This window comes from Nelumbo nucifera, chromosome 4 (assembly GCF_055504915.1).
Source record: "Nelumbo nucifera cultivar China Antique chromosome 4, China Antique-T2T, whole genome shotgun sequence".
NCBI classification, from domain to species: domain Eukaryota; kingdom Viridiplantae; phylum Streptophyta; class Magnoliopsida; order Proteales; family Nelumbonaceae; genus Nelumbo; species Nelumbo nucifera.
This window is the reverse complement of record NC_142652.1, coordinates 80,828,799-80,846,726: the sequence shown is the minus strand read 5'-3', so window position 1 is coordinate 80,846,726 and position 17,928 is coordinate 80,828,799. Positions and strand designations below refer to the sequence as shown.

The following is a 17,928-nucleotide window of genomic DNA, read 5'->3' as shown; positions in this document are numbered from 1 at the left end:
AGAACTGAGGTAATGCTCAACTTCAAAAGAATATTATATTGAAACGAATTATATTGATTTTCTAAGAATTACAATCATACAATGCATGCATGCATGCTTCATTTCTTATTATGCAACTCAAAACAGGCTTCATGAGCCGCTTCCTAATATCTGAATTTGGGCCAATTATCAAACCTATATATTAGGCTCAAACTCCATTTAGTCTAAGTCAAATCAAGATCTTCATTAAAACGAGCTCAAATGGAAGGAATAAGTTGCTTTTTGGAAGTTCGGATCCACCTTAAGCACCAACGTTTTTAACCCGTTGTTGACCCAAATAATCAAACCGTTTGAAACTATCACTCGGTTGATTTTTTAGTCCGGTTCTCATAAAACCCGGTATTTTCGTAAAAACTGTTGACAAGTTAGCAAACCGGTCAATCTGGACCGTTGAACCAATAACCCAGTAAGCGGGCAATAGTTCAACTGTCAACCCCCTTCTCTTTTTACATTTTTTAAGTTTAAAAAATTGTAAAATCCCCCAAAAGTCCCAACTTAAACCCCTTTTCTCTTTTTACATTTTCTCTCACTTTATTTGTTCTAGATCTAGGGTTATTGCAAGATTTAAAACAGGAGAAAACGAACTCACGAAGAGGACGAAACTGATCTCCAGTTGCCGGTGGCACCTAGCTAAATGCCATCGTCATTCCTCACGTTTGGGCGATGTTATCGGTTGTTCTTTATTTGGGCGACACCAGACCGCCGAGTTTGGGGTATATATATATATTATGCCATCACCAGAATAAGCCATTCAACCCGCTCGGTCAAACCGGTAACCCAAGACTCGGTGGGAAACCGGGTCGACCTACGGGTCGGTTTTAAAAACATTGCTAAGCAGACTTCCGCCTTAATAACGCCAAGGTGCTGGATGCCTGGATCTCGCTAGCGGGTATAATTAATTAATTAGCGACCACTCTGAAAACACAAACCGCCCTTTACATTCAAGACATTTAAAAGCGACAGTGAGAGTATACCTGTAAACTCTGCTTGCAACTAGCATCCTTGGAAGTAAAAACGAATATGAGAGGTAGCACAAAATTTAACCAAAATTCATAAATTGGAGGGAAAATGAAAAATAATGTAACAACTAAAGTATGAAGTAGGGCTTATTTCTCTCAATGAATAGCTAAAATGGGGACTAAAGTAGAGCAAAATTAGATCCTCAACACACATTATTGACAGTTCATGTCCTCCGAAATTCAAACAGCATGAGAACAAGTGTTGTTAGTTGACACTTGCTACCCAGTACAAGAAAGGATGGAGGAGGATCAATTCACAACATCAACGATCAATTTGCGTGACTTCCAGACGGACCACCTCAAGCGCCGGTAATAGGCAGCTTGGAGAAGTGCAAGTGACAATACAAATATCCATTTGAATCCCATCTGCATTTGCAAACTCATAAAGTGAGAAATAACTCGTTTAAGATATGATGCGGTGAACGGTGTCAATTGTCATAGACGGATCCACTTACCAGTTTCCTCTCTTCCATTTCTGGTTCCGCTGCCCATGACAAAAATGTCACAACATCTTTTCCCATCTGCACAAAGTTTGTAAATAAGAATCAGAGCTTTTAAAACTTGTAAAACAAAGTAATTTTTAACATATTTTCTTATTCCAAATATATGATGAGTGAATTAGGATAAATTACCTGAGATTCTGTTGCAGGAGTACCATCTTCATACTCCACAGCTCCATCAATAAGCATTTTGGGCATAGCTATTGCTCCACCAGGAAAGTAGGGATTGTAGTGCAGCCCTTCTCTAATCTAAAAGCCCAATTTGAAACCCATTTAGCTTCATTATAAACATAACAAAGCAATTTGTTCCAGCCGGCAAGAAGCAAAGATGAGGGTAAGACAAGTTGGTTCAACTAGTAAAAAAATCATCATCATCATCACATCCAGGAGACCCAACTGATCAAGTAGATAACCTCCCTTCGCAATGTAGGACTGGAAGGAGTCTTACTCGGGTGTACATGGTGGGGTGGCAACTAAATGGATATGGATGGGTTGAATGTGGGTTGACTACAACATACCCATTTAAACCATCAAGTCATTTACAACCTATCTGCATAGAGCTTAAATGAGTGGTGACCTACCCAAACCCACTGTAACCCAACAACCTACTAATTTATTCAAAGCAGCTTTAATAAACAACTAATAATGCTGAAAATGGTATTGGTATAACAATATTAAATATATATTTATACAATACAGAAGATGACCCCAAACTATCAGTATATACTTTAGACGTGGCAGATTTTCTTTGCATTCAAGCCATAGTTGTCAAGGCATCACCTACACAAGGTGCCCTTATTGCTATTTGTTACTAATATGTGTGTTAATACATTCTATATATACATTATTTGGTCATTCCCCTTTCTCATTATTAAGAATTCTTTTCACACGTGCCAAAAATTTAGAAGAACTTCTGCAATGCACACATGCAGAAAAAAAAAAAGAAAGCCAAGCATGCGAAATAGTTCCAAAATCTAGTACCATTGATTACTCTTTTATCATTAGGCATGAACATGAAATTAAAACAAAATTTTCAAGTCTCGGCAATATACCTGCCTTCTAGCATAAAGATCTATATTTTCTGGAATCAGGGAAACTATTACAATATTTTAATTCAATATTTTCTGGAATCAGGGAAGCACTTTCTGGAAAATATATGCAATGTTGTCAAAATCTTATGATTTACAATACGGTTCACGATTTGAATCATTAATCCAAGGGTTTTCGATTTAAATCTTACGCCTGAATCCTTTGTTGCATAAACCTTACAATTTTTGTTTGAATCCTATGATTTCATTCATAAATCTTATGATTTATACGATTCAAATAAATTCAAGTAAGAATTACTTCTCTACTTTGTTATGCTTTTTGTTAATATTTAATTTTGCCAAGGGAGACTTTTCATAAAGCCCTTACTAGAAAATCATTTATTTACATTATTTAAGGCTATAAATTGAGTTTGTTGTCATATGGAGGTTAAAGAGCCATTGTATGTGGATTTGTTTGACTTTCAAGTCAAACTTGATTATATCATCTTAGACTTTTATTGTATATAAATGGTAAACACTATTATTTTAGGTAATATATGGTAGATATAGATTAAAATAGGGTAAAGTCAATTTCCTATATATATTTTTCCTTTTAATAAATCTATATTATAATTTTTTGACAAGTTTGTAAAAAATAGAAATAATCATATGATTTACGATACGAATCACGATTTGATTCGATTCAACTTCTACGATTTACGATACAATTATGATTTTCAAAACATTGAATATATGCAATCAGGACTTAGAAAATTACCGAAATACCAGCGGGAGGGTCACGATAACCAGTTAGAAGAGCAAATACATAGTTCTGACCATTGTGCCGAGCCTGAAATGGCAAAAATTGGAAACTTTCAAAATAAGTATAAGCTTTTATCTAAGGATATCAAAATCAGCTGACTGAAATTACCTTGGTTATAAGGCTTAGGTCTGGAGGATACGCCCCTCCATTAGCAAACCTTGCTGCTTGTTCATTTGCATATGGCTGAGGAAAACGATCACTCAGCTTACCAGGGCGGGTGAACAGCTCACCCTCATCATTAGGCCCATCAACCACCTCAATCTCTGCAGCCATAGCCTTTGTCTCCTCTTCAGTATATGCCACTCCAACAAGATCACGGTATGAAACTAGAGACATTGAATGGCAGGATGCACAAACTTGTTGGTAAACCTGATGACCACGGCGAATCCTGCCCACACATAGTTAGAATGCATTAGGTTCTAAGGAACTACTATTTGACATAAATATAACAATTCAGAGAAAACAATCATACACTCACGATGCATGATCATATGAACTTAGAATGCCTTTGTGGGGCCAGGGGTAGCTTGGACATTCTAAGCCATGCTCTGCCTCATCAGAAGATGCTATTGTTGCAAAACTCAGAAGCCCAGAAGCACCAGCTCCAATGAGTGCTATTGCCCTAAGGGACTTCATGCCAGCAGATCCAACTCGATCTTGATCCTGCTTTAGAATGAAAGAAGATAATACTGGCGGGACCTGCAAATTATAAGTACAAATGCTATTGTCAAGTATTGATGAAACATTTAAAAGTGGTCGTTACCAAGTGTTGGTCCCAACTATCTGGGATCTTGGGATCTTGGGACCTTGGGACCAACATTCACCTATGAAAATCAGAAATCTGGTGAAAGATGTAATTATGAAAGCAAGAACCCTCACATCTAGTTGAGAGTAACATGGCATTTAAATAGCATCATAAAAATATGAAACTCTAATTAGAATTTGAGGTATTTTGTTTCAAATTCTACATGTAGATTTATAATCCAACCAGAGATTTGAGTCAATCTCAGTGTTGCATGGAACCTCCAAAATTGAAGATGCGTCTGTGTCAAACACAATCAGAATCTAACACTCCATAGATTCTTGAGGACACTTCTAAATAGCATTTCCTTTTTATCCCCTAGCTTATTTAAAATAATGAATAGCTAATGTATATGTCATTTTTGTATAAAGGGTTACTTGGTAACAAAGGCAGCATATTAATTTTGATGGACAACTATCAAGAAATTTTATTAATTTATGATAAAGAGAACTTTATACAATGTGTTTACTGTTTAGTGACTATGTGTAGCTACCTCTACATAGCTTTCTCATTGTTTACATCAATGGGTGCTTATCCTTTTAGATGGTTCTCCACTACATTTGACCACTGTTTACTCCATTAGCTGATCCCTGTGTCATATGAATCAGGCTCTCATCTCTCTTGCAATACTTATTATTTCCCTTATATTGTGTCTGTAACAACTTTTTTCTGAAGATAAATAAAAAGGAAAATTCGTTAAGAATAAGATGGGAAGAATTACAAGGAGTAATAAGAAATCACCCCCACAAGCAAATTCAAACATACCCAACAAACACACTTGCAACAAAAAAATCCTCAAACCTCCAAGAAAAGAAGCAAAATTTTGATAACGACATTGAAATCAAGAACAAACAGCCCCTCCTGTAGATGCTTCTTTCTTCTAGTGTTGGCTCATTTTCTTCAAGTTCTCTAAAAACCGTCCTAGCAAATTCCTCACCCCTGATAAAAGAAATCGCCAATAGTTTGTTAACCTTAACTTCCATGTTAACCATCTCTTCCAAGTCTAGCTCACTCTGCACAGCATGAATAACATCCATGATCACCTCTTTTTTTTTTATGATCAATAACCACATTTCATTAATTAATCACAAAAATAATTACAAGGAGGAAGATAAACTCTCTTATCTTCCAGCTGGAGCTAGAGCTCCCAAGAACAGAAATAGGAAAAAATTAAACTTGTGCCCAAAACATTAACTCCCTCTCGACTCCTTGCGTAGCTAACCCATCAGCAAAAGAGTTAGCTGATCTTTTCACCCAGCTGAACTTAATTTCCATCTCTTGAACCAGCCACCTAAATTTTCTCCTCTCATTACTGTACATCCATAACCTGCTATTTTCTTTATTCAGCCACCCTACCACCACCTCCGAGTCCCCTTCAATGATGAGTTTTCTTATATTCAACTCCTTAGCTCTTTGGACTCCATGATCACCTCATTATCTTTAAAGGAATAAGTCAAGATCTCCTCACCTCTTTTATCTGTTTCTTCTAAAGGTTTTGATCTGTATTTTCTGATTCCCAATGCCTGACTTAAAAGCAGTGTTTAGGAAACCAAACCAGACTGGTTGAATCGTGACTGGGGGCCCTGGCCAGTTTGGCTACACCCCAAGAACCATAATTGCTAAAAACCCAATGAAAACTGATTGACCGGCCAGTTTAACCGGAAAACCGGTGAACCAGTCTCTGTTTCATAAAACGGCCTGGATCATTAAATAATTGAAATTTTAAAATGTGTGTGACAAGACTTGAAGTCTTGAACCCATGGCCTCTTAGTTTCATATATTGCTTAATTACCACTAGTCCATCTCTTTACTTATGTTAATTAATGACTTTTTATTGTATATATTACTTTATTACACGTATTGTAAAGAAAATGTAAATTAAGAGACATGAAGCCTAGTCATGCCGTCATTTACTTTAAAAATTAAGAAACTTACCGTCCATCCACCATTTTTAAGTATAACAAAAGTGGTAAAATATATTATATATAGTGTTTATATAACCCGTAGTAAATATACATATATGCCACATCATAATGGTTCAACCTCTGGCTCAACCCTTTTGCGGTTCTATGCCCAGTTCAGTTCTCTGAACATTGCTTAAAAGATCTTTTAAACCCCCTCCAGCATCAAAACCTTCTTACACCGACTCCACTTTGTCAAATTGAGAAGCAGAATCTACTTGACCCTCATCGACAAGCTTAAAATCTATCTACCCAACTCCTTGACCATGCTTGACATCCCTTAATCTATCTTTAACTTTCTTACTAAAATAAACCCTTCTGAATTTATTGGTAGGGAGAGCACCACAAACTCCTTTTTTTCTGAAGAACAAAAGGAAAATTTTTTAGAGAAAAAAGGAAAATTACAACAGAAGGTGATAAGAAATCACCTAGAGCAAGAAGCACCCCCAGGAAATCCAAACAAACCTAAGAATATAAACACCTCACAAGCAAAAAATAAAACCCAAAACAGACACCAACAAAAAGATCACCCAATACAAAAGCCCATTAAGACAGTACCACCGCCCAACTCTAAACAAATGCTAAACCTTTCTATCTGCCCATGTCAGTCTTCATCTGTAAACACATCCTCTTGATTTGAGAATTTCTCATCCCAATCCTTGCCCCCTTTTAAGTGCGCTTTGGTCTTCATTTTCTATTCCTCTTTTTTTTTCTTTCAAATTTTTCAAAAGCCCACCTAGAACATTCCTCACCACCCCGGAAAAATAAACTCAAGCTTTTCCCAATTGTGACCTCCCTATCAACCAATTTTCAGGTAGTCACCTCACCTGAAACTTCATCAGCAACTTCATTCTCTTGTAGTAGCCATGTTGCACCAGACTCAGATTTGGCATCAATTACCTTATTTACCTGTTGTTTCTTCAACGAAAGGGGGGTCTGTGGTTGCTCTTGCACAGCTACCCCCCTATGATCGGTACCAATTGCCCCGTTAAACCCTCACCCTTTTCCTTCTGTACACCCATTTATATTTTTTTACAGATCCTGCCCCTGCCAAACTGAGTTTAAGTCTAGAGATTTTTTTTTTTTTTTTTGATGAGTAGGTCTAGAGAAAATCTTTGTCACATAAACTATATTGTGAGCCCTTACATTGTGCGATTTTTTGTTGATTATCCCATCACCCTGATCTTCCTTCTCTTCCATTTTGCTCCCTCAGCCCAGATCTACACCTAGCCTACCAATCTCAACCTCCTCATAAAACAAGCCATCTTTGACCTGACATCCAACCTGTCAACCAGAAGAGTCATCATCGTTAAGTCTTTCTTTCCTCCAGCTTTACCCCTATCATTGTCTTCGTTTCCTGGCTCAGCACCGATACTAGCATTCTTTTTCCTAACCGTCGTCTCCCCCCATCCAATTTCTCCGTTTCAGCAGGAATTGTCTCTTCCAAACATGGAGAAACTAGACACTCCAAGCCACATCTATCCTCTGAGGGCGTCAAACGCAAAGACTCAGACTCAGAGGGGGCACAAATCTCATCAAACCCCTTCTTGACCTGAGATTAACGTCCGGTATCTCCAGACACTAATGAATGAGGACAGTCGATGAGAGTCTCTCCTGTGTCAACAACCAACCTTTTCTTGCCACACTTGTCGAACCTGGCAATCACCCAGACCCACCTCTTTTCCTCTCCTTTTCTAATCTTAGACAAGAGAGTCCTTAACCCTTCCTTTCTTTTCAAGTTTGATTTTTTGGGCCTTAGAAACTTCCTCATGTTTTCCTTTCTATTCCTAGACTGAAATTCCATCCTGCCATTTTGCTTATCTTTCTTCACATCTTGAGTACCAGACGGAGATTCCAGGCTGTAATTCTTAACTGTAAGAATCGTAGGCTGATTTGTAGCACCAATCTTGGCATCATCCTCTGACCCTTGTGGATACACTTCTGCAACCGCACTCCCCGAGATAGGAACTATCTCCCCTTTGTGATCCCATCGGAGGCCTCCCCTCATTTTTGAGTCAAATAACTACTAACTCATCCAAGAAACAAGTCCGATTCACCCTTGGAAAATTGACTTGGTTCGGGTCTCCTCTGATTTAAAAAGCTTTGGACCCATAATGACCTCCACGTAAGACTTTTCACCTACCCTTCAATCTCCACTTTCCAAAAAAATTGAACTAATATTATTCAAGGATGTCGACATCTTCTTCCTTAGAACCTTTCCTCCATAGAGACGTTTCACCTTCCAACAAAACCCAAACCTTAAGCCAGCAACCATTAATGAGCAACTCTAAGCATCTGGGGACTTCTTCGGGATCCAGACCTTCAACCCTTGCTTTTGTGGCATGGAGGTCATGGAGATTAAAAGTTGTCAACAATCCACCCATGACTTGGATCAGTTTTACCAGAGTTTCCTCATTCCAATAGTTGAAGAGAAGCCCTACGAACTAAAGCTCGAGAAGCCTTTCTGAGATATTATTTTGATTACAAGACACAAACCAGTTCTCTACCGTTACCCTTCCATATGGTGTTTCCACCATCTTAGCACTTGGGAACACTACTCCAGCTCCATATTGCCCAGCCTTTGAGTAATCAAAAGGTCTATGTTAACAGTACCTTTTATGTTAAATCTCTTCACCACCACCCCTACGATATTCTCCCAATCTTTGGACTCTTTTGGCTGAAGTCAGAATCAAATTCTTCTCCCATTCTCCTTCCGCTACATCTAAGAGCAATCTTTGACTTCTAGTGTCACTGAATACTATGGCTTGAGGTCCTTTCAAACTTTGACCTTCTCCCTTCAAGATACCTTCATAGCTCTGCTTATCACAGATTCCTGGTCCGTCGTGAAAATTTGAGCTTTGCCTTCTGTCTACATTCAGTAAAGACTCTTGCAGGGTTTTTGTAAACATTCTCCATCCTACTCTCTCTCTCTCTACCCTCTGGCACACATAACATGTGTTTTCTATTATCACCACCACTTTCCATAATTGCCACGAACCAACCCTTAGTGTTTCTTCTCATCTTAGCTTCAAAACTCCTCCCAACTGCAGTTACTTTGCTCTTCCAGCCCAATTTTTTAGTAGAGAGAATCTTCCCATCCATGAAACCCTTCAGCCATATAATCACTCCCTCAAATACGAAAATGGTAGCTTTGTTTTCTTCTCTAATCTTTAGCCTTTCCTTACCCTTGCATCTACCTTTTTCGAAACAAAAACTTTGGCTTCAATCTTCACTTCCTTTCTCCAGATCACCATATTCACTTCCTCAATGATTAGAAACACATTCAGTTGTTCTAAACCATTACAAACTCATACTCAACTGTTAACAAACCCACACTTAACCATTGCAAATCAACACTTAACCAGTGCAAACTGTTATGAACCCATACTAAACCATTACAAACCCATACTAAACTAGTACAAAGTCCTTTTAGCCGGGAAAATATCTTTGTAACATGAATTAGCCATTTTTTGGGCCCTTCATCTTTTTTGGACAAACTGAAGTTTTAAATTTCACTTATACCCCCAAATCCAAACTTGAAGCCTCAACCCTAGTGTGAGGAAACTCCACCATGTCCTCACTACTAGCTAATCTCCCACCTTCTAAAACTTCAAACTAAGAAGCCTGAATAACCTCCAGCTTAGCTGACAAACCGGAAGAAACATCTCCATACCCCTTCTTCATCCCAGCTCCTACCTTATGGGAACCACCAACTCTATCCTCAACATTTAAACTCAACAAACTCTCTGCCACTAGACTCCTAGATTCCATAAGAACTAGAACCACATCCAAGCCCAACCCGACCGCCATCCCTCCACTTAGATCAAACAAAATGTTACTTACCTCCCTCACTGCCAAGAAGAAAATATCGTTCACAAAAAACTTTAGGAAGCCTACCATCACACAAGGTATTGACCTAACCACGCCCAACACTAGCTCCCCACGACAAGAAGCCCCAACCAAGTCCTTACCACAAGCTTGCTCCAATGCATCCATTTGTAAACCCTCATAATTGCCTCCCCCAATCGATAGAGGCACTTTGACCTTGTCAACCACAAATGACGATCTAATGCCACCACCAAAACCCAACACATGATCATCAACATGCTTACCCAGATCCTCCGCCCAATCCTTTTTCTCAATCAAAAAGTAGAGATAGGATCACCCCTACAACCTTCCACCATAAAGGGAGGGTCAAACATAGACCCAATCCTACCCAAAGCAACTGACCATAAGAGAAATTGGTCTCAAATCGCTTCGACACCTCCTCCACCCCTAAGTCACTCGAATTTGACATGTCAACTTGATTCGACACCAAACCACAAGGCATCTCTTGACCCCACTTATTTCTTGATAACTTATCAAAGTCGAGCCCAACTCGATTCTCGAAACATCTACCAGCTCACCATTGCAATAAATTTTATTTCCCAAAAAGACACCCATCTTTAACCTCCAGAAAAACATTCTATCGACCCTTCAACTTTCCCCTCCTTGGCATTCGACCTTTTGTTTCCTACCTTCGATCAATCTCCATCAATGGCAATTCCTCACACCAATGCAACGAAATGCAACCTTTAACCACTAGTCTCAAATCGTAGCTCTCCCAACAAACTTCAGCAACAAAGACAAAGGACCAAATGAACTTCTTCAACTTCAACTAGGATTCACGCCATTGTCAAAAACCTTCCATCTATTTGTCCTTTGATCAATCTTTTTGAAGCTCTCACATGCATCTCCCACCACTTGAAACATTTGTAAGCACCAAGTGTGAAACAGAACCCCAAAAATGTAGATCTAGACCAAGCTTTTGGCACCCATCTCACGAAAACAACCCAAAATCACCCATCAAAACCTTAAACCAACCCACAAATATCAACCCAAAAGAAAAACAAAGTTAAATCCCAATTCAACCTTAATTGTCAATCCTTGAATCCTTACCCAAACAACCGATCCCCCAACTCATTTAAAAGAACCCGTCCCATTCCCCCACCCCTCCCTCAACCTCCTAGTTCACTGGCTTTATCATTCCTTCCCTTCTCCAATTCCATGAAAATTTTTCTAGCAAACTCTTCCCCACCCAAGAAGAAAAGACACAATTTTACTCGCTCAAACTTCTACATCAACAACTTCTTCCAGCCCAATTTTCTTCTTAACCTCTCCTACTTGATCCACAACCTAATCATCATTACTGTCCTGCAACTCTGAACTTGTGGTGATCATGGCAGGCTGAGTTTAGCATCAATCACAAGGGCTTTAACCTAAGCCTAGGCCCACACCCCAGGCCTAGATAGGAAGCCCAAGCCCAGCCCTACACGAGCCCTACCTAATGAGTAATAGTTTGAGCCCATGACGTCAAATAATAAAAATTTGATTATTCAAATTTTTAAATTAAATAAAAGGTAATACATGCAAAAAAAATATGGAACAAACCCAAGTTAAATTGGGCTTGACTAACCTTTGGGCCTACGCACAAAAAAAAAGGTGTGGGCCTAATTTAATTCCTAGAGTTGGTTTGGCTTGGCTTACCTATCCTTTTATAGATGAAGCCAAGGCCTCCATTCCCATTCTTGAGCAATGTGGGACTTGAAACAACACTAAATAGTGAGTGCTACCATTAAGTGTTTTTCCAAGTCCCACATTGCTTAGGCGATGACAATGAAGGCCTTGCCTAGGACAATTCACATACTTGAGTTGGCTCAAGTGTTCACAAGTGTTGGCATGTGTCAACTTACTAATATTTATTTATATGTTAAAACTTAAAATTTTTATATTTTATATAAAATAAAATATACGTGTATATAATATATAATAGGTATATTATATAATTTATATTTAAAAATATATATTATATTATATTGCAGGTCGGGCTTGCACACAAAAATTTGGGCCCAGGCCCTGAAATTTGCAGGCTGGGTCAGGGGGCCAATAATGATCACCCCTACTCTGAACCTTCCTCCTCTTGATCTGAACCATTCTTATTATGATTTGATTCTGGTTCCCCAGGTTATATTTCATTAGTAACAGATCCCCCATCTTCAAAAAGGCTTGAAGTGATAAACCTTCATCTTCCTCAATGTTATTTCTGGCTTTGGCTTTCCCCCTCTTCCTTTTATACATCCTCTAAAATTTGTTGCAAGGACCAACTCGAAAGAGGCCATCTTTCAACCAAGAGAAAACCTTCATTACATGAACCAACTGACAATTGCTTAATCCCTTTAATCTTCTTGGCTTCAAAGAGATTTTGCTTTTTGGTTTTATCCCCTTTTATCACCCCATCCACACAAACTTCTGATCTCTTTCTCCCTAAATCCATGCCCAATTTTCCTATTACAATTTCAACATAATTCCTCGCAACAATTGTTCCTTCAAACCCTTCCAAATTCTCATTTCTTCCCACACTGTTTTCTTCACATACTACTTAATCTGAAGGTTCCATCTAACACCATTACCCTTTCAGTTTCTTCAAATTCTTCAACCCTGTTACTTCAGCAGTTGAACCGCTATTGTCCACCTCAATGTTTGTTCCTCTCTCCTTTTCCATCTTTTTTATTTTTCTAGAGCCCATCAAATTCACCAAATCCACCTATTGCTACCTTTGCAACCAACTCATGTGCAACGATAACAACCTCTCCTTCACTTTAACCTCATTCCCAACATCTCGATGGTCCTTTAAAGGGCTTTTCTTCAAATTGATATTGACTAGAAACTCTCTCAGATGAACCACTACAAACTAAAGGTTGATTCACCTATGCAACCTCTTTGACCTCTTCCAAATTGCCTAACCTCTTCTCCAGCCCAGGGTCTTCTCCTAAAAACGTGTTTGAACTCTACAACATCTTTTTCTTCATGCTTGATCCACATGTTATGTCAACAATAAAAAGAAAATGTTTGAATAAGGGGAGTTACTTTGACCTAATTTGTTACTTAATCATTATCCACCAATGCTTTTTTGAGTGATTCTCCTTGAAATATTGAGAGTTCCTTTCTTCCCGAATTGACCATAGTACAACCGCCCTAATGCTCCTACACAACACTCTACCTCATTTCTTCTTGGGATTGTAGAAACTATGTTTGAAAGGACTCTATATATCCCTTGGTAAAGACCAACTACATCCAAAGAGGTCAAAAAATTGCCCCCAATTCCCAAATTCCAGAAGTAAATGCTAGGAGATTAGCAAGTGGAAAGTAGTTTCACCACTTGCCATCCATAAGAAACAAATATTAGGAGATGTTGTTTCATTTACATAATAGGCAACCTAATAAATGAAATCACTTTCCATACATAAGTAAAAAAAGGCAAGATTTTAGAGACCTCACAAATATATAATGTTAGAATTCAAAAAAAAAAAGGAACTATTTTAAAAGCATACACTTTTCCATAGATGTGCCCACCAATCCATGTTTTCTCACTTTTCCAAGTCAGACTCTAGGAAAAACATCAGATTCCAACTCCCATGTTCATATTCATGCAACACTGGTCAGTCTGCAAGACTGCAACCTGATTATGGGATTTTGAGCAGTGGATTTTGGTGGGATGACAAGGATAATAATAACCTTACCTTCATTTATTTTTTAAGAAAGATATGGCATTTCATTAAACGAGAGCAAATCCATCTTTCCTTTCTTCTTATAAAAAGTTTTCTTTTTTCTGTACAGTTCTATACTTTTTCACATTTTAGTTCGTTTCTTCTTGAAAGTGAGATCTCATAACATTTAAGCCTCATGCCTTGACAACTATTTTTACCAAGTTAACACTTAACAATTACCAATACCTAATAATGTTTAGGGGAATCAACTTGGACTAAAGTGTCTAAGGTTCTGTTTGGAAATTATGCAAATGGAGTGTAAATCCTGGTTCAGGGTAAATATGTACTCTGGTTCAGTTTCGCCAGTCTTTGGCAAGAGTGCAGTTATGCATTGACAAATGACAGAAAACACATTTTCAAATGCATGTTTACATCGAAAATGAGATGTAAATGTACATTGATAAAAAAAGAAGTAAATTTGCATTCAATGTGGGCTTTTGTTAAAAAAGGCATATATTTTATTGGGTTTCATGTTTGCATCCATTACAGCTAAAAAACTGTTTGGTAAGAAAGTAAATTTATCAATGCAAAGCTAACCCAACTTTGCGTTTGTATGAACCGTTTTACACTGCATATTTGCATTCACACTCTATTTGCATCCATTACAGCTAAAAAACTGTTCGGTAAGAAGGTAAATTTATCAATGTAAAGCTAACCCAACTTTGCATTTGTATGAACCGTTTTACACTGCATATTTGCATTCACACTCTATTTGCATCGTTTCCAAATAATTATTAGTGCAGTCTTTCCAATATGTACTTTATATTAATGTATTATATGCATGCAATAGATAAGATATTTATATATTATATACCTACAAAATCCTTATATTGTACAAGCATGCCTCCCCCAATTGCATGTTCACATGCCATGTATTGTATAACATTATACCAAAAGACTTCTACTAAAGCTCAAAAACAAGACACTATACCTGTATATTATCTCTCCCTCTTTTGGGGCCCAACACAGTGGATGGGTCAGAACTGTTTCAGAGAAAAGCTTTTATGGGAAGAAAACATCCTACAGAAAATAACTAACCTAATAAGGATAATTTGAAGTCCAAGGAAAAGTAAGGGTGCAACTTGGGTGGGGTTCAGGTTGGGGTTTTGTTAAATTTTGATGTAAATTCTTCAAATCGGATACCCAACTTGCACCCCTAGTAGCAGTGTGTCAGTTGTAAATTGTTTATTAGCACATACAAATTTCGGTTCTAGTCGTTGGGGATAAAGAAATTTCCAGCAGAAAAAAACAAAGAAAATGAAAAGAGAACTATGGAAGCCTTGAGTTCCATTAGAGTGTTGGTCCACCAGGTTTTTCTTCCTTTAGTCTGCATATGGTAATGATCTTCATATCAAATTTCTGAAATATTTACCATTGGTTGACTCCCCTTTCCATTGGCTTTCCCTCGTGTATTTAATACTTGTCCACTCAAGTGAAGTGTGCTTGCAGATTTCATTGGTGTTCTTATCAGAGATTTAGAAATGGAAGAGGTATTTCGAAATTGTTGACATATCTATTTGACTATTCCTCCAGAGTGCTAAATTCCGGACATCCAGATAAGCATTTTCTTGAGAACCTTAATAAAAATGGAATGACTGTCGGGCACAACAGAATCCAGATTGAAAAGAAAAAAACAAAAAATATGAAAAACATTATAAATTAGAAAAAAAATAACATTCATAACGAGTAGAATAAGAGCTAATAAGCTATAGAATGTCCCGCTTTTTAGCTCAACAGGCATTACCGAATCTGTTGATGCCGTTATAAAACGAAAAGAATAAATCGTTATGGCCGTTTCCGATACAACAATCAATTAAAGGGCTTCTGCACCGAACATAAAAACAAAAGAAAAATAGTTATTATTAATTGGGCCTTGAGTTTCAAATATATCACGGGTGCATATAGGCTGATTATTACTTCTAAGATTTCTAAGATTTCCCAGACAGAAAAGTCCCAGTTAAACTGACTGAGATTAGCAAGGGTGATGCCCTAGAAGGTATATAGAAATCGGAATAAGGAAAAGGAAATAAGCAGACAGACTCTTACATTATATTGCGGCTGGAGCTTCCTCCTCAGAAAGTGCTGAATAGCTCGGCCGGCAGCCATTTGAGTCGATCTTTTCTGTTGATTTCTTCGGCCAAAGAATAAAAATAGAAAAGGAAAAGAGAATGGGAGTCGGAGACTATAACATCTGATGGAAATGGAAATAAAGAAAACCTGGCGAGATCTGACGAAAATCATATAGAATTGGGTTACCTGAAGAGGATCGACTGAGAGGCCAGAGGCAACCTCGCGAGGGAATTAGAACCCCAGATGGAATAAAGACTTTTAATGGAGAGTGGAGACGACGCGAGAGAGAGAGAGAGTAATATGGCGGAGAACAAAAGGGCAGTTTTGTCTACTACAGCAGGGCGACTTTTCCAACTTTTCTTTACATTTTTTACTCCTTTTTTCTGGGCGTATGATAGCATCACGGAATTCGCCGCCACGGTCCTCTCAAATCAAACGCTACACCTACGGGGTCTTATATTTTGGCTGTTGGGGCCAGGAAAAGATCTTGGGCATGACCTTTATATCCGCACGTAAAATGAATCTTGTTTTTTTTTTCTTTTTCAAAATTCAAATTTTTTATCATGGTTTTTAAAACCGACCCGGTGATCGAACCGGTCAGGGGTCCGGTTATCGGGTCAAATGGTCGATCCGAACAGTTAGCTCGTTCTGACAAAAAAATAAAAAATTAAAAATTTTAAAAAACGATCAAAACCGTTTGAACGGTTAATCGACTTGTTCATAGGTACCAAAAAAACTCGAGAAAATTTCCGATCAGTACTTTTTACTTTGGTTCAAGTGATAATTTTGTTCCCGATTTTTAAAATGTGTGACCTCATGTGCGATTAAAACTTTTGAAAATATCAAAATTATCATTGAAAATAAAATTCATCGTTCATCATCTTCTTCCTCAAGAAATGAAACAGACCCCAAGCTCTCTATCACCGAGAAAGAAAATATCAATTTTCATAAAAAGTTTTGAAGTGCAAGGCACGATCGGGTCTACTTGAAAGTTGAAACCCTTTTGGAGCCACCTTTGTTTCTTGGGAATAGATCAAACCACAAGCAAGGCATGGGAAATGGGTTCGGTTTTCCATATTGCCCTTGACAAAGCCGAAGTGAGGCATCGTGCCAAGCCAGGCCATCCACGTAAAAACAAACAACAAACAACCAACCCTTTGACTCACCAACTGGTCAGTCCATGGGGACTGGACTACTAACACCGGCCCTTAAATTCTAACAATTAACAACCCGACACATGATACGGTCGCTCTCCCAATCCCCATTCTCCCAATACCATTTGATGGAGGATGATTTGACCCGACCTACTGAGACGAACATGTGGATCTGACTCGGCAGGAGCAACGAGCCTGTAGAGCAGCTCGCTACGTCATAGCTCGCTATAACGCGAGCTCCAGGTCCCCAGAGCTACCGAGAAGAAGGGAATACTCCAAGACTATTTCAACTCGCGAGCTAGGGAAACCAGCTCGCTTCAGCAAGAACTGCCCCAAAGACCAACCTTGATGAGGGTCACCTTGAAAAACCCCTAAGAGCTTGCTACAAAGTAGCTCGCTGCGCGACAGGGTAGCTCGCTACAAAGTAACTCGCAACTAAGCAACGCGACGCTCTCAGGAAGCTTCTATCTGACAAGACCATACTCGTTAGACTGCACCACGTCTCTTGACAGACGGCGCAGTCCCTGCCTATTTGACAGTCTGCACCCACGTCTTTCGATAGATGGTGGTGTGTCTGTCCCTTTAAAACGTGTCACTCATCCAAGCGGATAGTACATTGTAATGATCACCTACGCAGCCCTGGCAGGTAACGACTGCGACAGGAACCCAGTGGCAGTTACGCCCGATTTAACAAGAACGCCCCTATAAAAGCCCTCTTATCAAAGGGGAGAACTCTCTCACGGATTAGATCTAAACTTGAACTCTTACTTACTCACGAGCTAATCTTGAGACATGGTGATCTAGCGCGACCTACACTCTTTTCTTCCTCCCTAGTGTTCTAACTTAAGCTTCGAAATATTCCTGCCAGGCAAATCCCCCGAGAATCCTTCATCTTCCTCTTCTCAGGTGTCATTCGTTGCCAACAAGGAGCCAGTCAGCAGCCAGC

General features: G+C 38.7%; 1 protein-coding gene across 2 annotated transcripts; it reads right to left on the bottom strand.

Moving 5' to 3' along the window:
• Positions 1 to 1,077: 1,077 nt before the first annotated feature.
• Positions 1,078 to 16,244, bottom strand: LOC104606212 (cytochrome c1-2, heme protein, mitochondrial-like). 2 transcript variants are annotated; one of them, XM_010271306.3, is made up of 8 exons: positions 16,015 to 16,244; positions 15,805 to 15,889; positions 3,888 to 4,108; positions 3,518 to 3,797; positions 3,365 to 3,436; positions 1,691 to 1,807; positions 1,514 to 1,579; positions 1,078 to 1,424 (listed from the first exon to the last, which is right to left on the bottom strand). In XM_010271306.3, the coding sequence occupies exons 1-8, from the start codon at positions 16,227 to 16,229 to the stop codon at positions 1,308 to 1,310; spliced, it is 1,173 nt and encodes a 390-aa protein (XP_010269608.1). In that variant the 5' UTR covers positions 16,230 to 16,244; the 3' UTR covers positions 1,078 to 1,307. The 2 variants fall into 2 exon arrangements, with proteins under 2 accessions (XP_010269608.1, XP_010269609.1); XM_010271307.3 differs by having other exon boundaries at positions 15,805 to 15,879; positions 16,015 to 16,088.
• Positions 16,245 to 17,928: the final 1,684 nt, after the last annotated feature.